Source organism: Hypomesus transpacificus, chromosome 14, assembly GCF_021917145.1.
Source record: "Hypomesus transpacificus isolate Combined female chromosome 14, fHypTra1, whole genome shotgun sequence".
Taxonomy (NCBI): Eukaryota; Metazoa; Chordata; class Actinopteri; order Osmeriformes; family Osmeridae; genus Hypomesus; species Hypomesus transpacificus.
The window spans coordinates 15,048,946-15,071,167 of record NC_061073.1 but is presented as its reverse complement, the minus strand read 5'-3'; the positions used below and the strand labels follow the sequence as shown (position 1 = coordinate 15,071,167).

The 22,222-nt window shown below is 47.8% G+C and overlaps 1 protein-coding gene across 1 annotated transcript; it reads right to left on the bottom strand.

Annotated features, from left to right (window-relative positions):
• Positions 1-716: 716 nt before the first annotated feature.
• Positions 717-21,776, bottom strand: smad6b (SMAD family member 6b). Its single transcript, XM_047033320.1, has 4 exons — positions 20,251-21,776; positions 17,467-17,523; positions 16,576-16,653; positions 717-1,624 (listed from the first exon to the last, which is right to left on the bottom strand). Exons 1-4 carry the CDS (start codon positions 21,044-21,046, stop codon positions 1,083-1,085), a joined length of 1,473 nt encoding a protein of 490 aa, XP_046889276.1. The 5' UTR covers positions 21,047-21,776; the 3' UTR covers positions 717-1,082.
• Positions 21,777-22,222: the final 446 nt, after the last annotated feature.

Genomic DNA, 22,222 nt, shown 5'->3' with positions numbered 1-22,222 from the left:
AGCGGCATTCCATCATCAGTGTGCCCGAACTCAGACCATCTCATCCCAGGTCACTTTTAACAACGTCTACTGTGAGCGCAGGCCCAAGCTCCAAACCACTGGCCAAGGACCTCGAGTTTTAGTAGGAATCTCTGGAAAAGAATTCCCAGAAAAACTCTGAAAAATCTCTCTTTATCAGCTCTTCCACACCACTAAGGGGATGAATCTCACACGCTGACATCTCGACCAAGACAACGGAGGTTCTTCAGGACCTCAAGGAAACCTGGAACCTCGAGTTTCTTTATTTCTGTGTTCACACGGTAGTCTGGCTACTTACAGGTATAGAGGCATACATTGGATTTAATTGGCCTGAAAAAAACGATGAGATCAAATACAATGTATTCACCTGTTCCTCTAACTGTCTGTCAGAAAGGAGTATGCCTGGTACTGCCTCCTGGTCTTCCTGCTCTCTGCTTAACTATGACATGCTGTTAACATCCATGCATTCCTGGTCAAGACAGCGCTACTAAAGCGCTCCATCTTGTTATTTCCTGCTGTGGTTCAGAAGGAGGAAGTGAGCAGGGCAAGTTATTGATATCATCTGTACCCTAGATAGGTGGCCCAGAGAAAGCCTGTTGAAACGCCACAATGTACTGAACCAGACACAACAATGTGAGAAACTCACTTTGGAAAGATGTTGAATACAACGACAAAGTCAATAACACACAAAACTGAAATATTATGCGAATACTTTATTATCAATGTGTGAATGGTGTTAGCTTTTTGTCTGGATATTAATAGTATATGAAAACTATACACCAAAACCAGGATCATCCTATTTTTGCTGTATAATTTCTCAAATTGGTAATGGAAGATTCTTTATCTTTATATATATTTATATATATAATATATATAAGCCAAAGTGCATTTTCCGTTTTTTTTCCTTTTGTCCATATACACATTGCACCATACATAAATAATTACATTGTAAAAATCCGTATTTACAAGTATAATATATATTTCATATAATATATAAAACTTTATATTAAATCTAGGTAGATGATATTTGGGATAGTTTGTGGGGTCCGTGTGACAGCTGGTTGTTATCTGTGGTCGCTGAGCAGGACCTCCAGCCAGCAGGGGCAAGAGGTGATGAACTGTCTAGAATAGCAGGGCCCCCAGCCCTTAGCAAAGCTGATCCGCACGCTGTTGGGGTCGTAAGGTCCGTCCAGGAGGTCGGGATCTGTTGTGTGCCTCAGAAGGCAGGAGCGCTCATAGTCAAACACCTTGATGGAGTAGCCCGGCATCACCTTGCGCACCACCAGCGTCCTGCTGTTGGGCACGTCCAGAGTGGGAGAGTTGACGAACACGGGGTGCTCGCTGCGGTTGTAAGCCCACACGCCGTCGGGCTCCTTGCTCAGGAGGATGCCGTAGCCGATTTTGCCCCGCGTGCGCTGGACGATGCTGCTGCGAGGCTCCGGGCTGAGCTGACCCAGGCAGAAGCCAGTGCCCTGAGGTAGATCGTAGAAGATGCTGACTGACGGGTCATACACGGTGTAGAGGCGGCCCACGCGGGTCCGGTGCTCCCAGTACGCCACGTTGCACCAGTGGCTCTGCTTGGGGGCGTCAGGCGACATACTGGCATCTAGGGGAGACACAAGGACACGGGAACATGAGAATTACGTAACAAAACAAAGATCAGTGAGAAGGAAGAGTTACATTGGGGAACATGGGGTTTTCCCAACATCTTATTGTGTTTAGAAGATGTCAACTCTATGATTACAAGATGAGATATTGTACAAAAAAATCTAAAACTTGTATAAATAGCCCTCCCCTTTCTTCAACACACACACACACAGACCCCAGAGGTTGTTATTGATACCCTACGATATGGGAGATGCTGTAAGGTCAGTCAGACCTGTGACTAGAACCTTGTAGTTTGTCCTCATTGCCTCAAGGGGGCACTACACAGAAACCAGAAACTGACCATTCCCTAACCACACCACTGTTCAGTGCTGCCAGCCTCGTCAACGACTTACAAAGCTCCTGATTAACTAGGCCAACCACAAACAGTGGTCCACCAAGAATTCCAAACATGGTTTATGTTGCTTTAGAGTGATGTCTGAAATCGATGGTGTTTACAGTTTCACATGGGAGGCTGTACAGGACATTGCTAATGCACACATCTGAGAGGTCACTCAAGACGGGAACACCATAACACAGTAGGATGAAGCATCTCAGTCTCCCTGCAGTAAATCTCACGGCCATCCCAGAGTCAGACACCAGGCCGAGACCCATTCTCACGGCCATCCCAGAGTATATATACAGGCCAACAGGCTGCTCTACCCTGGAAGAGGCTGAACCAAGCCTTCTCACATTTACATTACCTCATTTAGCAGACACTCTTATCCAGAGCAACTTACAGTAAGTACAGGGACATTCCCCCGAGGCAAGTAGGGTGAAGTGCCTTGCCCAAGGACACAACGTCATTTGGCATGGCCGGGAATCAATCTGGCAACCTTCAGATTACTAGTCCGATTCCCTAACCATCTGACTCTGACTTCTCAGTGTGGGCTGAGGACCGTACGGGAAGGAGGTAGGAGGAGGAGCGAGGGGTCAGAGAGAAGGGGACCTCACAACCCTTCCCTCCTCAGGAGGGTTCCAATGTGGAGGGGTGCCTCTTCCCCATCTCCCCTCTGCTCCCCGGCATTCCTGGAGGGTGGGGAAGGAGGGGAAGGGGGGCGTGCAGGGAGAGAGCCAGACAGGGGGTCCCCCCACCCCCATCCCGCAGCGGGCCGAGGGGATGGCATTCAGCTCCCTGACAACTTAGCACAAGCCCATGACCCCCTGACCCCCCAGCCTTCATGCTATCAGCTCCCATTAACTCACACACAGAGTGATGCCATTATTTTGCTTCAGAGAGTCTATTGGCGAAGAGGATTTAAAGCCTGGGCCTGTGGCCCCATTCCTTTCACTCTCTGCTTTCAGGGCTTAATGACCGCCCGCCCCATTAACAAACGCCTTTAAGGTGGAGCAACGTCGACCCACACAGCAACAAACGTTCTCGCTTTCCGTCCATCGTACTAAACTTTCTCTTCTTTCTTGAATGACCTGCTCTAGTGAAGTTTACACAAATATTAGGGAAACCATTGACCAAACCGTCAGAGACAAAAAGCCCTGGTAGTTTACAGCTTACGAAAGGTTGAGAGAGAGAGGGAGAGAGAGAGAGAGAGAGAGAGAGAGAGAGAGAGAGAGAGAGAGAGAGAGAGAGAGAGAGAGGGGGAGGGAGGGAGGCAGGGAGGGAGGGAGGGAGGGAGGGAGGGAGGGAGGGAGGGAGGGAGGGAGGGAGGGAGAGAGAGTGAGTGAGTGAGAGAGTGAGTGAGTGAGTGAGTGAGTGAGAGAGAGAGAGATAGGGAGGGAGGGAGGGAGGGAGGGAGGGAGGGAGGGAGGGAGGGAGGGAGGGAGGGAGGGAGGGAGGGAGGGGGAGTGAGAGAGAGTGAGTGAGTGAGGTAGGGAGGGAGGTAGGGAGGTAGGGAGGGAGGTAGGGAGGGCATGAGGGAGAGAAGGACCTGCAGACAGGCTCTCTGTGTGTTTGCGCACACACTGATGGCTGAAATGACCCCCTCTCTTCAGGGGCCCCCACATGCATGTGCCATTAGTGAATTCCACACTCCAGCTCCTCCACTCTGAGGTTTTACTGCCTCACGGCTCAGACACACAAAGAACAGCTTCAACTTGTTTATAGCCCTGCTATTGTCTCTTATCATATGGAGCCCACACATCAAGGTAAACTCACTTTGAAACTGTGCACACATACACAAAGGCCAAATGGCCTCTATCTCCTCTCAGTGAGAGGAATAAAAACTGTTTGGTCAACAGTATCTAGTTTTCACACATGGTGCGGAGAGTGGAACCTTTCCAACCAGAAGCTAAGGAACAGGAATAAAGAGGACAAAGGTTAGCGATGTAGTCGATGCTAAGCTGCGAAACAATGTGCAAAAGACGAGCCAGGCCTTTTCCTGTGGCCGTGCTCAGCGTACGTGAGCCCAGGCACACGCGTGTCTGTCTGAACCGAGAAGAACATCAGGCTGGGTTTGGCTTTTTTTTGCGCGTGTTTTTTGTACTGAATGTGTGTTTTGGCTAGAATTTGTCTAGCTAAGCAGCAACGTATGTGTTTGTGTCAGGGAGAAAGGGGGAGGGGGGATGTGTGTGTGTGTGTGTGTGGGGGGGGGGGGGGGGCTATGAGGGGGTAACTCATTAGAATCTCCTTAACAAAACAGTGCCATCTTTCCTCCTGTGCCCCCAGTTTGGACATAATGACCACAGCAACTATAAACCTTCAATGCTCCCCACACAGTCACTCATGTTTTCTTTTTTATTTGTCTTTATTTCTCTATCTCTTTCTTTATTTTGATTCAACCTAACTTTAGTATCCAAGACTCAGGTTACCCATCAATGACATATGAAACAATCTTTACTTTCAAGTTAAATCAAAGTTAAATGCAATGGTGAAATGACAGTTTGGTCCAAAAACTCCCTCCTAACCCAGCCGTGGGTGTAGAACGGCTCCAAACTGCAACAGCCAGACTCAGGCTGCAGTGGAGAACCGCAGGGATCCATGGGTTCAAACTCCAAAGAGGACCACTTGAGGAGGAGCATGGAGAGGCTGGGACCAATTACCCCCGCTCTGCATCCATTTAACCCTGTCACCTTATAAAAGCTCTGTTTACCCATTAGAAAAGTAGCCCATGTTATTATTGTTATTAGATTCTCAAAAGCCTCTCCCCTTAGCGTCAGTCAAGACAGAGACACCAGTTCTACTGTGAACACCACTTCCTCTTCCTGTGCTCAGCCTCCTGCCCGATTCTGACCTCAGCAGTCAACGTACACACACACACACACTCACACACACACACACTCACTCACACACTTCACGTCAATGTTAATGTCAATGTGATTAAGTAATCTGATATGTCAACATATACTGAAAGCAAAAAAACCAAACAAGTCATTACCTAAATCGTGAGACGCTAGCTATCGTTGTGGCCGTGATCAAACTGGTCTGTATTAATTTTTCCAGGTTTCCAGGTACAGGTAAACACAATGGCAAATGTACTGTAATCCATAAAACCTCTCTCTCATACACACACACGGACAGAGAGCGAGAGACAGACAGACACACACACACACACAGGCTACACAATGAGGTGCAGCCCTGCACGTTTGCATTCGCACGTCCCACACGGCACGGCAAACAAAGATATTCCTCCAACAAGGAGCATATAGTGGGCAATGTTTAATTTCCACAACAGAGGGAGATCTCCATGGAAACCACTACCATTTAAATGTCTCCCCAGCCGTTTGCTTGGGGGATTTAGCAGTATCAAAGGGAGGCCATCCGACCTGATAACAAACATCAGCTTTGTTAAATCTCAAAAGCAAACAATGACACACTTTTGAGTGTTTGTGTAAGGAATTAAAATGTCAGATGCCACTGTACTGCTTCAAATACATTTTAATTTCACACTCAAAGTTGAATGAACTGAAACTTGGATGTGTGATCGATTGTGGAGCTGATGTCACGATGGAATGTTCAGAGGCCAAACATGAAGTCAACTCAATGATGACCCCGGTTTGACTACAACCTGATGTCACTTGGCCGCTCACATGTTTCTGAGTGCAGAACAACCTTTATTCAACCCGGCAGACCACTGCTTAGAGGTTTAGGAATGCCAATCTCCAAATCTCCAGGGCAAGCAACAGTAGGATCGTCACTACCGACTCCCTCCGAGTCAGGAGTGTCTCAATGGCAATCCTTGATTATCATCCAGTAATGCTTTTAAAGGAGGCCTTAAAAGAAGAGAACCGGTGGGATTTAGGGGGGTGGATGGGGGGATAAACACTGCTTGGGTGCCTTCTAGTGAGATTAATTAGAGGGAGAGCTTCACGGACAGTCAGACAAACAACGGCTTCCCCTCAATGCAAACATCGCCCCAATGACCTCCAGGGCCACCTCCATTAAGACTTCATCTCCCATAATCCAGGGTAGAACAAAGACATAAACTCATTCCTCCACGCTCGCAGAGAGAACACTGTTGCAAGGCCCTTTAAACCAGAACGGCCGAGGGGAGGAGAGAGGGAGAGAAGGACGAGGGGGGGCGGGAGTCTCTTATCCTGTGCCAAAGATTAGATTCCCCTCCAGCTATTAGACTGTACCACTGAGCCGACAGGCAGAGGGGGGTTTGTCTGAGGCATCATTGTGTACGCGTGCACGGGTGCATATGTGGGTGTGTGTGTGTGCGTCTCTGTTGGTGTGTGTGTGCGTCTCTGTGTGCACGTGGGACTCAGGTGAGTGCGTGTGCGCGACCGTGTCTGCAGGCATGCGCTGCCGAGGGGCGTGCGGCTGGAGAACGCTGAACCAAACGTTGTCACAGTCCGGTGAGTTCCCGGAGAGTCGGCTCGGTGCGATTCAAGTTTGTATGATGAGCCAAACTGCGAAAGTAGAGACATTATCTGCCGTCCAGTCCTCCTGTGCATGAGTGTGGTGTGATTCTGCCTCTTCGGACTAGCAGTACTGCAGGCCGACTCACAACTGCCAACAGACCACAGTCAGGCTGGCGTCGCTGCTATCTCCGCCATCGTAGTTGGCTTTATCAGACAGACACGCTAACTGAAGCTGCTCTTTATGTCTATGGATTTTTTTTTCCTCCCAGACTCTGAACTTCCTCTGCACGAATAGAGGGAGGGAAAGAGAATTAAAGGGAAAAAGGTGGGTGGGAGGAGGTAAAGAGAAAGAGAGAATGAGATAGAACAGAAAGAAAGAAAGGAAGGAATAAAGAAAGGAAGAAAAAAAGAAAGAAAGCACTAGAAGGATATGTTTTGGAAGCTAACTGTAGGGATTACTGGAGCAGGCAAGAACCAACTCATACAGCCCCCATCAAGCCTTGTCCCAATGAGCAGGCTCTACATTGTCATCTGTTTCCTCTACACATTCCCTGGTTCTGTCCGGGGGTCTGCTGGAAGAAGGAAAAGTGCTGCACCCTGGATACAAGAACAGAATCCATAAATCAAATCGATAAACAAGAGAGGGTGTAAAAAGCCCAGGAAGCGACAGACGCTAATATGGAAGGAGCCGTCTGGTCTTGGGGAGCGAGAGGCCACCGCTCTCCAGGAGAAGGCTCTCCTTTTTCAGGAGGAAGAGAATGTGCAGCTCATTTCCTCTAAGTTTCCTCCATGGCTCCCGACAGCATGGCAGACACTGAACATGAGTAGCCGGGGGTGCATGGCGGGGGGATGAAGAAGGAAGAGCAGCTACTACCAGCGGAGGAAGGGCTCTGCGAGGACAAGCAGCGAAGCAACCTGAGGCACTGAACACTGAGGGAACATCCTTCTGGGTGGTTCTGCCCTCAACACCCCCTTCCTTGGTGAGTAATGTGTGTGTGTGTGTGTGTGTGTGTGTGAGATGGCGGCTTCTTCCTGTGCATGTGTGTTGGAGGGGGAGGTTAGGGCCAAGTGTGTTACAACGTTGCTGTAGAGAAGACCCTGCACATTCCTGAGCTTGCCCCGCCCCCAATACCTCCTAACTTCCTACTCTGGTTCAGACAGACGGGGGGAGGGGCGAATACACGTTCCTTGGTCCTTGTCCTCTAACTACTCCAGTGTATTCAGGGACATGTTCCGTTTACTGGGCTCCCACGTTATGTGTAAAACAACATCACTGTGTTCAACCAACACTGTGAATGACAAGCACGAAATGAAGCACGAAAAATATATATTTTTTTGATATGCGCAGACTTCGGCAACACGGTACATCAAAGTTCCAATTACTAACATGTACTAAAATAGTGTATCTACAGTAAAAACATGGTAGGTACAAGGTTGTTACAAGTGTAAGAAGGCCCTCGATGGGGGAGGGGTGACGTCGACAGGTATGGTAATCTCACGCCAAACCTTTTATAAAACAATACAACTTGAGAGCCCTATTACATGGTAGTTAATGTAACCTTCATGTCAAATGTTACCCACACTCTAACAACACTCATGGATGGGGCCTTATGATCTTGTACTGCATGAAGTTAGGAACAAGGATTAAAAGTTTCCAAGACACAGAGGGCTCTCAACTCTCAGGAAAGGAAACCAGCTATGTAAGACTACATACTCCTGCAACACTGATTACTTGGTTTCAAGTGAACAATAACAAGGAACTACATTATTACAACTTATATTAGATTGACTAATTTAAGCTGAAAGGCCCGTGTCTGGTTACCATTGGTCAGGGAGGTGGAGCAACTATGATAGACATGGTCACTGTTCAGACAATGGCTCACTATTGATCGGCCCAGTGGATCACAGTCTGTGAGGAGAATGTGTTCTGTCAGGATAATGTGGCACGAGAGTTTCTGTTTCAATCACAACACTCTGTGTGCTGTAAGCCACGCTCCTCCAGCATGGACACCCAGACACCGGCTGCCCAAACAAAGACAACTGCCCCCCCCCCTCTCTCTCTCTCTCTCTCCTCCCTCCACCCCCATACCCCCCCCCCACCCCCTCTGCAACTCTGACAACTCTCCTCCTTTCTTCAGGAGAAAGACGTTCATTAAAAAGGTAGGAGTGAACATTTCCAATAATTCATAGAGTCCTTCCCTGTCAACATCTGCAAAGAATCTAGTCGCTAAAGGGAATGGCAGGATTTCATTAAGTAAATTGCGCCCTGGCAGTGACTGAGGGGGAGAGAGGAGGAAGCCACAGCCAGCGATCTAATCTAAACCGTACCCAGAAACACGACAGCCTGACTGCACGTATTCCAGGCTGCTAAGCCAAGAACTGAGAAAGGCACACCAACACTAAATAAGTGAAAACACACACAACACGAGTGGAGATACGAACACACTGACAGCAGCCAAAGTGCAATGCTAATATGTGTGCTAACTAGTTCATTTCCAATAAGGTTTGCGAGTGATGTACGTCAAATTGGGTACAAAGAAATATTTTCAATTAACCACCGGTGGAGACGTTCAACTATATTAATTCTTTGATCGAGATGTAAATACTGTTTCGTCAGGCCACCAAAACATTGAGTGCACAACAACATGCCTGTGCAGTTCTGGAATCAAGCAAGAGTGGGATAAAGCTGAGATCAGACCGTGTGTTCCCACAGAACGACTCCTCCTTAGACCCAGACCACAAAGCACACCGAGTTCATCAGCAACTTCATGTTTCCTTTCTGTTGTCACTAGACAGTCAAGGAAGATTATGGTTCAGGGCCCAGATCAAAGGGTTAGAGCAAGGGTGTACTTTGATGTGCTTCATGTAAGTACACGGTGAGGGGGGGGGGGGGTAGGGGGGGGTGGAGATATTCATGACATACTTTTATGAAAGTCTGGAGGAGAATATGACGGTGTGAGCATGAAGGCCCTGCTGTGTGTCCTGTCCCACCGGGTGGGGAGGGCAAGAGGCCAGGACTAGAACCACGGGGTCTTACATCCACACACACACACACCAACACACACACACACCAGGCCCGCCTGCCTGTGTCTCTGGGTGCAGGGTTCATGTGGAGATGACATGGGCCCCTCCAGCTAATCCACACACAGCATTCTGGAGACTGAAAGAATGCACTGGCTATTATGAGTTTCAGAAATACCGACTCGCGATAGTTTGAGGCACAACTGTCAATTCTCCTCTGGGGAAGAAGGGGGGGTTGGGGGAAAAACCCCAGTCTTAAATCTATTTTAGCCGGCAATCAGACCACGGGCCTAAATCATAGCCAGCCATCGCTCGCTGCTCTCTGGATTTATAATTGTGGGGAGAAAATAAAAGCTGCCTCCAGGATGTCTCCAATCTTCCGGTGCTTGCCCTCTGCTCCCGGGGTGAGACCAGGGCCGGCACGTTAGGCGAGGGCAGGGCCGGCACGTTAGGCCAGGGCAGGGCCGGTACGTTTGGCCAGGGCAGGGCCGGCACGTTAGGCGAGACCAGGGCCGGCACGTTAGGAGAGACCAGGGCCGGCACGTTAGGGGAGACCAGGGCCGGCACGTTAGGGGAGACCAGGGCCGGCACGTTAGGAGAGACCAGGGCCGGCACGTTAGGGGAGACCAGGGCCGGCACGTTAGGGGAGACCAGGGCCGGCACGTTAGGGGAGACCAGGGCCGGCACGTTAGGGGAGACCAGGGCCGGCACGTTAGGGGAGACCAGGGCCGGCACGTTAGGAGAGGCCAGGGCCGGCCTGTTAGGCGAGGCCAGGGCCGGCACGTTAGGAGAGGCCAGGGCCGGCACGTTAGGAGAGGCCAGGGCCGGCACGTTAGGAGAGGCCAAGGCCGGCCTGTTAGGCGAGGCCAGGGCCGGCACGTTAGGAGAGGCCAGGGCCGGCACGTTAGGAGAGGCCAGGGCCGGCACGTTAGGAGAGGCCAAGGCCGACCTGTTAGGCGAGGCCAGGGCCGACACGTTAGGAGAGGCCAGGGCCGGCACGTTAGGAGAGGCCAGGGCCGGCACGTTAGGAGAGGCCAGGGCCGGCACGTTCACAGGAGACACCTCAAACGGGGTATTGTTCCCCTCTCTCAGCCTTGAGAGGAGGTGCACTAAAACACTAAACTAACAGTTGGACATTCCGTTCATATTTAATGGCATTGCACGTTCTTTATTTGTTGCCATAACCCCGTGCCTCGGGCCCGAATGAATGGCGCTATTGGAAGGAGGCTGGCACTGTGCTGTGTGTTTGTGTGTGTGGTGGTGGTGGTGGGGGTGGGGGGAGTGGGGTGTTGGTGGCAGCATGTTGCGGAGATGGCAACATCAGCCTTCCTACAGCACAGGGCAGGATTGCCTCTCTGTGTTTGCAAAGGGAGAATATGTGGATAAAAAGAATAGCCTATAAGGAAACTTGTCTTTTTTTTAGGACTAGTTTGGTAACTCGACAACCGTGTATGTTACTAAGCTTAAAAATAAACACAGGCCACCCTATCCTGTTAGTACAGTATACCGTTACAAAATGGCCCTCAGTCGAATAACAGTTTAACCACAGTCTCCCAAAGCACACGCCAGCAAGCATATACAGCCCAGATAAACCCTATCTCTATCGAAACCTGACTTCTACCTCGGAGGACTTCAGCTGTCAGCTGCCAGCACTGGTACCACACAAGGCTGCCAAAAAGGACAAATAAATATGCACCTGGGCACCACAGCCAGTTACTGTTGACTTTTAAGGGGGTTTCAGACTCTTGTCGGTCTGCAGTATGTTAGCATGGCTGTCATTCCTCCGGTAGAGGTCAGATGACCTCACCAGAACCAGTGCTGCCAGGACAGGTCTGGCATGGCTTCCCTGCCAAGCTCACAATAAACACATACTAAAAACAATCAGGGTGTACCTTTCCCTCTACGTTTTAGTCCACAAGGTTGTACTGATAAATGACACAGATAAATTCTCTAAAAGAGAGACTTCTGTCTTGCATTACACCTGGTACAGAACAGACAGGCCGGTCTGAGTAGGACTCCGGAGACAACACTCTGATCAAACCAGGCCTCCATGACATCTTGAAATGCTTACAAAACTTAAACAACCTGGAGAGCGAACAAAAGATCCCGATCTGACATTCAGAAGATATCTTGGCCGTTCTATTTTGAACAGCCAAGAGACAACAGCACACGTTTACAAAGGCATATAGAATGACAAATAGCCTAAACCAACTCATGTCTAATGCGTGACACGGTAACTCAAACATGCACACCCCATAACACACATTAATGAAGGAATGGGTTGTGGCACAAACATCTGACAACATAATCTGTATTGCTGACACTACACACTAACAATGCAAGAGAAAAGGAAAAACATAAAAAGGCCATATCTCTGTTATCACTGGGTCTCTAATTTTTCGGCGTGGCTTATGTAACGGGAAACGGAAGCCAGCCTCCCAGAACAGGAACAGATACTTGAGAGAGAGGACTCATTCCTCCAGACCCCTTCCCCACCGTAGAGCACAAGAACCCTACCAGGACGTACCACTGCACCCCTCCCCCCACGAAGCCCAAACTGGACACCACAAACGTGTCAGGGGGGGCTCCTGGCTCCGTGGCCCCCGAGACGCTGGCCTTCTCTTCAACATTCCTCAGTCTCCCCCCACCGTCAAAGGGGCAATTCACCGCCCTGCGAGACTGCTACAAAACCCAGGCAGCTTTTTAAAACAGGATGTTTGTCTGGGGCCTCCTTCCCCTCAAATAAACAATCCGCAAAACCTGATTTCTGGAGGCTGGGTGGAAGTACTCGAGTCACATTATTTCCACATCCCGTCTCCTGGAGCACTGGGACTCCTGAGGGAGTGTGGGCGGGCGGGCAGGCGCTGGGCAGGCTCTGGGCTGCGGTGGAAACCTGAGGCCGTGTGCCAGGCTGCAGGGGGAGACCGGCTTGGACTGCACCGCACCGGGGTCTGGGCTGTCAGACTGGCAAGAGGGGGGTGGGGGTGGGGGGTGGAGGATGGGTGGAGGGTTGGAGTGGGGTTCATGTTCAACGGACATTGTTAGCATGTTACCTTGATTCCCTCAACCCGTTAGCTGTACATTCGGGTGTGGTGTCAAATATGTATAGATGATATCACCCAATCATCCTAGTTTAACCTCAGCAGTGACAAAACAGAGAGGCACTTTAAGCCTAGCACTAAACGCCGGGATTTACATGACATCTGAAGCACAATCAGTATATTTTTCAGAAAGCTATGTGCAATGTACCAAAGTTGCACAGCAAGATTGAAGCCAGTCATCAGAGCCAGATCCTCATTTATAGATCCAATCTAATCAGCTTTAATCAAGAGCAGCATCACATGCTTTGATTACACTATTTAATTGTTTCATGCATTTCAACTGTGTTTGACACACGCGCACACACACTCACATACAAACACAGGCACATGCACACACACACATGCTGGAAAGGGGAGAAGTTGTGGGCTGGCTCACTAGGAAAGGCCAAGCAGACGCGCTGTGATCAAGTTGATCTGGCTGTCTGACAGCTTCCAGACAAATGTGCATATGTGAATGTGGGACATATATGTATGTCTAGATCGACATATATCTAGATCTCCTCGCTTCACCATATGGTTCATCTCAATGGGATGTTGACAAATCTACTGCTCAGTTCTGTCTCGTTCTGCCTGGAATAACAAGGGCTCAATATCACACTGGACCACTTGACCAGCCCCTGTCTAGGTCGAGGATGCCAGCAAGACGACAGGGGAGAGGAGAGCAGTGTTACTGGACGTCAGCCATGCTGCTACCTGCTGGTGAGGTCACCTCCCAGGCCTCAGAGACCACTCGGTATCCTCCATGTCTGGCAACCTTCAATCTTTTCATCACTTCCTCTCATAAGTTCCTGCTTTCCCAGGACAGGAGAGGAAAACAGGGTGGTCGGAGAGGACGGTGGCTGTGTGGGGCCCTCCGCTTGGCCCTCCAGGGTACTGAGTTCACTCTCCCAGCTCCACAGGCTCGGCTTGTCACACTCGCAACGGGCGGGGACAGGTCTGCGAGAGAGTGGCGCTATTTCCTACAATGATCTCACCTCCAACCGGCACGATTGTGTACCAGCGCTGTGGTATTGACGAATGTCATTGGGTTGGTTGAGGACACGTCCTCTGATGTCTGAGGAATGTGGACCCACTGGAGCCAGATGAAGACATATACACTGAACACAAACACGCTGGACAGACCGGCCCAGAGCTTCGCTGCATATTCGAGACAATGTAGCGTTTTATTCTCATTCTTCTTAAACAGAACAAGAATGTTCAAACTGGAAGTGATTACTTTAATCTAACTATACCGTAACTCTATTACAATGCAGCATCTAACTAAAACGTTGCACCCGTGTTGGACTCCCATTTCAGTTCACCTCACATCTCTGTCTGTCTGATGGCTGAGCGGTTAGGGACTTGGGCTATTAATCAGAAGGTTGCCGGTTCAATTCCCGGCCATGGAAAATTACGTTGGGTCCTTGGGCAAAGCACTTCACTCTAATTGCCTCAGGGGGAATGTACCTGTACTTACTGTAAGTTGCTCTGGATAGAGCATCTGCTAAATGACTAAATGTAAATGTCTGAGTCCATCTACCCACTCTCCTCTCCAGCCGGAGTGAACCAGAGGGGGTTGTAATCAGTAATGACAAACATAAAGAAGCCCTGAAGTCACAGACAATGTGATTGACATAATAAAGTAAACGTGCAAGGGTGGAAACCACCCCCTCAGGCAGTCATACAGGAAGCAATGAGACCTGCTTCAAAGAGCAATCTTCTGATGTGCACACGACCAGGCCCGGGCCTGAGGAAACAGGTGTGAAGGCGGACATAAAATCCGGCACATTCCCCCACATTCCCCACAATGACATATCAATGAGCATTCAGGGGCAGCGCGCTCATCTGCTCATACAGGCAGATGGCAATGGCCAGTTAAAGCCACCTCCTATGAGGTGGTAGTATTATTATATACATTTGCAGGAAAACTAAGCCTGATGTCAATGCCTCAACGTGAGGACATTCGATTAAAGAAAGAGACCAACTAATTAGGAAATACAGATGGGATAAGTTTATTTGTTGCCTTGAATGAAGCTTGAATATACCTTGAAGCGGTGAAGCAGGATTATCTACCAGGCCCACCAGTTCTGATATATTCCTCTTTGTTTGATGGAGTACAATGCTTCCCGTGGGGTTTTTGCATTGCCCCAGGCTGCACTTTGTGGCTACCTCCCACCCAGAGCCCCCAAGCACTGCCTTTAAGAGATGTACTTGTTCCTGCATGAAGGTAGAGAGACCACATGTACAACTCTAGTTACAGCCTTCTCTCTCCCTCTCTCTCTCTCTCTCTCTCTCTCTCTCTCTCTCTGTCTCTCTCTCTCTCTCTCTCTCTCTGGCCATCTTGTCTCTGAGCAGTTGCAATTACAGAAGAGGAGGAGAGGGGATTCACATTCCAGGTCATGTATAGGTTGGCAATGTAAGCTAAATAGGACAATATAACTAACATTACATGCATTATGTACATTACTAGAGGACAGGCCAGGCTGTGTAGAGAGAAGCCTCATGGCTGTTGGGAAACATTGACCTCTCTAAACAGTCCCCCACCTTCTTCTTTGCTTGCCTAGGTGGGTTGGGCTGGTTGAGAGCTAGTAAAGATCTTCTAGTCTGCCATATGTAGTGCGGCCCTCTTCTAAAGGCTGTAGGAGGAGCACGTAACGTCCTCTGCGGCAGCAGCAGCACAGGGGGAGGAAGTCGAAAGCCAGCACGTCTGGATCCTCCCTCCTCACCACAGTCTCACAGGAATTGTGGTGCGCGCTCTGACAAGCCCCTCATTTGTTGACTCAGGGAGTGTCACCGGGCCATGGTGAAGGGGAGGCGGGGGGGGGGGGGGGGGGGGGGGGGGGGGGGGGGGGTCTTAGCCCAGACCCGGGCATGGAGCTAGGTTCCACTGGCTCCATACTTCACTGCCAGGTAGCCATGTCAACTGCTCAGTGTCCTGGTCTTTGAGGCCCCCGCAGCCCTGAGCACAGGAAATGCTGCTCCAGCAAGCCCCCCAAAATGAGAGCTCTGATACTCAGTTCGGCGCTAACCTGATACTGTGCATGCACACTGAGGTTCCAGTTTTAAGAGAGGCATGTTGACTCTTTGCCATGAGAAGGGAGTGTTTCATTTCAAATCAGAGGACAGGACTGTTTCTCCTCACTTCCTTTGGTGTGGCCCCTTTCGCAGGAGCAGCTCCACTTCCCAGCCTACCCCTCCCTGCAGCCCACTTACAGCCGGCTAGAACTCTGTTTGGTGTGTGTGTGGGTGTGTGTGTGTGTGTTTCTGAGCGAGCTTGGATCTTATTACAGTTTGATCCCACTCAAATATTTCTGAAAGAAAAACACAGAAGGGGAGGCCAGCTCTATGGCCATTGCGCACGCCCCACTGAACCTCTGCACCACTCACAATGAAACCTTTATCTCCACTGCTCGCACTGCTCCTAATGGCCTTTAATGAGGAGGAGTAAAGCACAACATCAAAACCGAATTACCTGCAAAGTTTGCACATTTATCCAAACACACTCAATGCCAGTACAGTACGGATCGACAGAAAATAACGTCTTTATCCTGGACTTGGTTTAACTATTTCAGAGCCAAACAGGCTGACGCAATACTGGAGGAAGCTCTGGCAGATCTGTAACTTATTATCCCTGATTCTAAATATGTGCATTCAGGGTGAGCCAACGGAGGGTTGTGATAAGGGTATGATTCATAGCACCTATTATTCAGGCTTAAAGTTGTACACACAAAAACACACACACAGACACACACACGAGCCACCAAAGACCAAAAGAGGCAACATATTTCGCATAAACAGAGAGCTCTCTGTTTGCCGTTCTAATTTCATGGTAAACCGGACCGAAAATAGCAAACTTTGCTGTTTCTTGCCTCAAACATTTTGACACATTCTCGTTCCTTATTGCACCAGTAGACAACAATTACTGTGTTATGCTTATCTTCCGATATACCTACTTTATGGTATATTACATTATGCAGCAGGGTTTACAGCAAAGTCTACTGTGAGTGAAGGAGAATTTAAAGCCTGGTGACATCAGAGGAACAAAACTCACCTGAAAACTCCCCCGGAGTGACGTTTGGAGAGCTAGCCACCTCCATTTCAGTGTAAGACAATGTAGAGTCTGACAGATCTGTGGAGAAAGAGCAGAGCGACTGAGCCTCTCATCTTCTGTCACAGCTCCTTCCCTCAGCTCTCATTAATCACGACAACAATGAACGGATCTCTGCTGAAGCATGCGCTCCGCTGAGGGATATGGCGGCCCACAGCCACCTTTGCTCTAGTAGTAGGTTCCAAAAAACAAATTTGTATTCCTTAAAACACAGACTCATGAATCTCTCAATTACATTTTGAGTGTGGAGGTTTGTGACCAGCTCATCTCAGTGAACCTGACGTTAGCCCTGACGCTAGCCCCGACGCTAGCCCCGACAATAGCCCCGACGCTAGCCCCGACGCTAGCCCCGACGCTAGCCCCGACGCTAGCCCCGACGCTAGCCCCGACGCTAGCCCTGACTTTGACCCACCAACCCCAAGCGTACCAGTAGCCATGCTCCAGCAGCCAAGCAGAGCACACTGGAGCCTTCTGGCCTGCTGACACTGTCCTCTAACAGGACCCAGCACAGACCCAGTCACTGGGCCTGATCAGGATTAATACAGTTATTATTGTTGTTTAATTCCTTCTCCTTTCTGTACTTAAACTGTAGATCCAAATCAGAGAGTACCCTTGAAAAGTGCCTGATGACAATGCCTAGTCACAAATGATTTCACTAACGGTCATGAATGATACATTGTGTTATTGTCATTTCAGAGGTATAACATATACCTGAACGATTATGAACCAGCCCACACCCAAACATTTGGTTTTGAATGTACGACACCGAACGTCAGATAAATCAAGGTCATGATGATGATGTTTGGTGATGCTCTCTGCACGTTCTTGACTTACCCAGGGGCTTGTGTTCTTCATTGGGGAAAAGCCTTGAATATGGCGGTGGGGGTGACTCTGGAACACAAAACATGTATGTCAATAAACTGGATCATCAGTGCTCATCAGTATGACACTGTAGATGTGTGCACTGTAGCTTGTGTCATTCCTTTAACCGAAACTGTCTGAACTGTTCCTGTACTGCAATGTGCACGAGCAGCATTAGAAGTTTTAGACTCAAACTACTCACAGTGATCATGTCGGCCATTGTTATATAATTTGCTTCCATACACAATGGTCATAAATAAAAAGTGACACGCTCAAAGTTTATGTGGTGCCTTGTGGTACTTGTATTATGGTGGACGGTTTTGAATTCAAACCAAAACTGAGACAAGGTTTCTCCTTAGTTCTCTCTAGTCATTGTTATTTTATAATGGATAAAAAAAAATCTAATTTATATAAGTTCAATTTTGCAGAGGCACTGCTTAAAAAAACTTAAAGCTCTATTTTTGGGGTTTAAAGATTGTTGATAGAGGTGCCAAGTGGTGGAGCATAAAGTATGTATTTATGAAGGGTTGATGAAAAATGTCTGAATTGAACATATTAAATGGTTTGACACAACATAGAAGTGAATTATTACAGTTCTATCCTTGTTAAGAAAGTCAAGAGTCATTATGGCTGCCCAGTTCTAAAGAGGCTAAATGCACTTAGTTTGTCCTGGTTTCGTCATAGCTCTCCGTTCAAATCAGTTAAAGTGCTGAAAAATTAAACAACGAGAAATCAAAAGGCTTTGTAAACAGTGTTGTTCGACTTGGCCACATCTGTATTTCCAGCACTATGAACATGATCTCCAGTGTGGAACTGAGGGGAAAAACTCAAAAGAAGGGAAAACTACAAAACGAAGGGAAAAACTTTATACACGCACTGACCTCGCCTACATAGGAGAGGGGAAGGGAAAAAGCACAACAGCAGCGGGTACTTTAAGAGTGGCGGCAGTAATTGCCAGGATCCAAACTCAGTCACTCAGATACACAGCTATTCAGTCTGGCGCCAGTAGTATGCAAACTGTATATTACCACCACTCCTTCACCTAAATAGCATGAAGGGATCCCCTTAGGACAAAAGGGCTTTTAAAGCGCAACTTGAAACTGATCTCATTTCAAAGGCATAATGCCAGACCAAATAAAAGGAAGAAAAGCAGTTTTGTTCATTTATTTGTAAGTACTTTTACCTAAGATTCAAACTATAGCTTTTCCAGAAAGTGTGTTTAAATGTATTGTTAGTAAATATACTAATTTAAATCAAAGTGAAAAACTATTAACAAATTACCACCATGGACATTTAGGCTATCAAACTTTGCTTACATTTTGCTGAAACAGTTACATACTATTTATCAACCCTACATCTAAAAATGATCGAAACCAGAGATTAGATTTCTGATTTGTAGGCCCCTTTCCTGAATAGCATGAAAGAAATACCAGCTCTATGGGGACATGCATGAGCGCAAGTGAGCTATGTCTACTACGAGCAGGAGTCCCAATAAGGGATACCAGACCTCTACCCCCAATCATAACTCATGTTGCTCGAGGTGAAAAAGGCAGACAGAATCTCCTATCTTTCTCTCAGAAACAACTATTTTCCATTCCCCTTCTGTAATCATTTAAAATAACAAAAATCTAAAGAAAATCATCACATGGATATACAAGACCAACTATAGTATCATCTGGTATGTGATTTTTTTAATGGCCTGTTACAGCCAACTGGCTGTACTGGACACGGATGTTATGGAAAATCCAGACGCCGTGCCAGTAGGGCGACAGAAATCCTGAGTCTCACATCTACACACGATACCACACGTGGTCGGGGGGGTCAGCAGGGTCAAGTGGCCCAAGGTCTAAGGTCTACCAAATCACAAGTCTAACCCTAGCAAAACATTGTCTATCTAACATAGTCTGCTCATACTATTAACATTTTAGATACTAAAAGGACACGGAAATTAAGACATTTGCTTGATACATTGCATATCCAAAGCATACACATGACATGCCTTGCTATATCTCCTTTGCTAACCCATCTGCCAAAGAGCCAAACCCTCTAGGATAAGCTTTCACATATAAACATGCTTCACTAAGTGAGTTAACTTATGCTCCTGGCACAGATCAATGTCAAGGATACACAAGTGCATGTTTGGCTTATTGAAGATGGTGTTGGTATAAAAATTGTCACTATGTATTACATAGTTAGGAAATAGATGAATTAAGCATGGATTGTGTGATGACAGTCTAGTTCCACTTAAACTCATGCAAATGTTTAGGTTCACTTGTAAAGTACATTGCAATAGTTTGAACAAGCAGACCACTTCCTAACCTGCACGTACATGAATGTGTGCTTTAGTCTTACTGGTCCCCCTCCCCTGGGTTGTCTCAAATTTACCCTGACCTACTTCCTTCAAGCCAAACAAAGTGAGATGATTACTGTTCACTGTGTCATTTGAACAACCCCAGTAATCAATAACCTACTAATTTCAAGCAAAAACTGACCTTCAACCCCTCTACTAAACACATACCAATCTGTTGTAAACTGTGTGTGTAATAGTTTTATTATCAGTGCTATTTTACCTCAAAGGCCGCAAACAGGTTACCATCATGACAATTACAAAGCAGCAATGCTCGAGAGAAGAGTAAATCACAGGTTAAAGGAAACGTATACATTCATTACGGATGCCTACATAATATCCAGAGCTCATGATTAAAAAGAAGAGAATGGCGGAGGAGGCCAAATGAGTAAGTAGGCTGACAGGCTTACCTGGCCCACAGAGTCGACTGTAGTGATATGGGTTGCAGCATACCGCTGGACTGTCCAAAGATCCAAAACTCTTACACTCACAGAGTGGCTTGAGCTGGGCAGAGTGCTGAAGGTCGGACCAACGGTACAGTTTACAGGCAAGCAGTTGAGGGGATGCCATATGACCGCCGAGCCGTAGCTCTCCCCGCGACACCATGACACAGTCGCTCGGCATCCCTCCTCTGGACTCCACAGCCTCCAATAAGGCATCCAGGGTTTTCTCTTTTAGTCTTTTCAAAAGAGAATATGTAGCAGTTTTGAGATCGTGCTCCAACACCGTGCGTGGCTTTGTTTCCTGCGCCTCAGAAGAACCAGTGTCCCGTGGCCGGAGGTTCCTCAGCACGAAGTGACATGACCCGAGTTCCATTCCGTGGGCCGTCTCTGGACCTCGAGATTCAGAGTGGTCCTTGTCCTTAAATAAACAGCATGTTACTGTTCTGCATTCACTGTCCTGTATGGAGCGCGGACTTCCCTGGTCCTGGACACACACCGCACCCCCATCTTGGTCCGCTGTGACCCCCAAGCCGCTGCCATCAGCGGGGTTCCGGGTACACACTCCCCCTAAGTCCCCTACAAGCGACCCGCTAGGGGTCATCGGTCTGAGCTCCGTTTTGGGAATTTTCTCTGGGTTGTTGCCGAACAGATCGTCCCTACACCCCTCGCTAGATTTGCCATTTCCATCATCCCCCTCTTTATCTGGAATCAAACGGCTTCTCCAGAGTCGCCGCACAAGACCTGAGCGTTTCGTCCTGAACATACGACAATTTGAAAATCTATATGTGTTTTATTCTTGTTCAGATCTCCGAGTATTATAGATACTTGTAAAGTCGTCGTTCAACATTAATGTTTGTTGAATGCCGTGCAGAACATGCACAGCCGTCTGATGAACATTGGTAACCAAACCGCAACATCAGATACGAGGCTATATTGTTGCATCTAAAACAACAAACTGCCTCAATAAATGCACAGCAACATGGAAATCAAAATGCATTCATGTAAGAATCTTGTCAAAAGTAAGCAAATTTTCACTTGTAATCCGTGGTCGTTTCGGAATGATTTGTTCATATGTTCGCTACGACTCTAAATGGATAACCAATGCTGTGTAAATGATAACATAGCGTTTTAACTAGGTAATAGTGACAACAATTCTACAAAGATAGAAAATCTAACGCACTTGTAGCCAATTAGTTTGGGACTTTGAAACACCATGTAAACGTAGTGTATAATTTTAAACCGGTACCAAAAACATGAAATAAGATATTTCATTCAAGCTACTGAATCCCGAGAAAATTCTCTACAACCACGATCCCTGTAGTCTTCCAAATATCTCAGCGCACTCCTTCAACAATCCAAAAATATCCATGTGAGCTGAAACTAGAAAATGATCAATCCCTGGGCTGAATCGCGCTCCCGATTCCGTGTTCAGATCTAGTCAAACTGCAGCCTAGAAACCTTTCTTTCTCCGTTTCTCTCTTTTTCTTTTTTTTCTTTCGCTGGCTCGTTCGCTCGCTCGCTCGCTCTCTCTCTCTCTCTTCACACACACACACACACACACACACACACACACACACACACACACAAACACACACACACACATACACATACACACGCACACACACGGGGCCCCCGAGGAGAGCGATGGAGCCATTGGCTGACTACCATCATGTGCTAGTCTAGACACTTTGGCGGCTGTGAGCTGCACTGATTGTTGCGCAAACAAGGTTTCAAGTTTCTTAACTCTTAAAGGCGTAACATCCACTTCTTATTGTATGTTCAGTCATTACAACTTATTTAAACGGAAACTCTATGGGAATTCACTTTATTTTATATGGAAAAACACAACAACAACTGAGCATAATTTCAGCAGAGATAATGCTGCTCAAACACAATTTCCAAATAGGGAAATTATGTCAATTTTGAAGTGACAATAAAT

Excerpts from the sequence above, each read along its gene's own strand:
- smad6b (XM_047033320.1), bottom strand. The coding sequence starts at position 21,046 with ATGTTCAGGACGAAACGCTCAGGTCTTGTGCGGCGACTCTGGAGAAGC. Across the intron at positions 17,524-20,250 it reads CAGTCGACTCTGTGGGCCAG|AGTCACCCCCACCGCCATAT; the intron begins GTAAGCCTGTCA and ends TTTGTGTTCCAG. Across the intron at positions 16,654-17,466 it reads TGAAGAACACAAGCCCCTGG|ATCTGTCAGACTCTACATTG; the intron begins GTAAGTCAAGAA and ends CTTTCTCCACAG.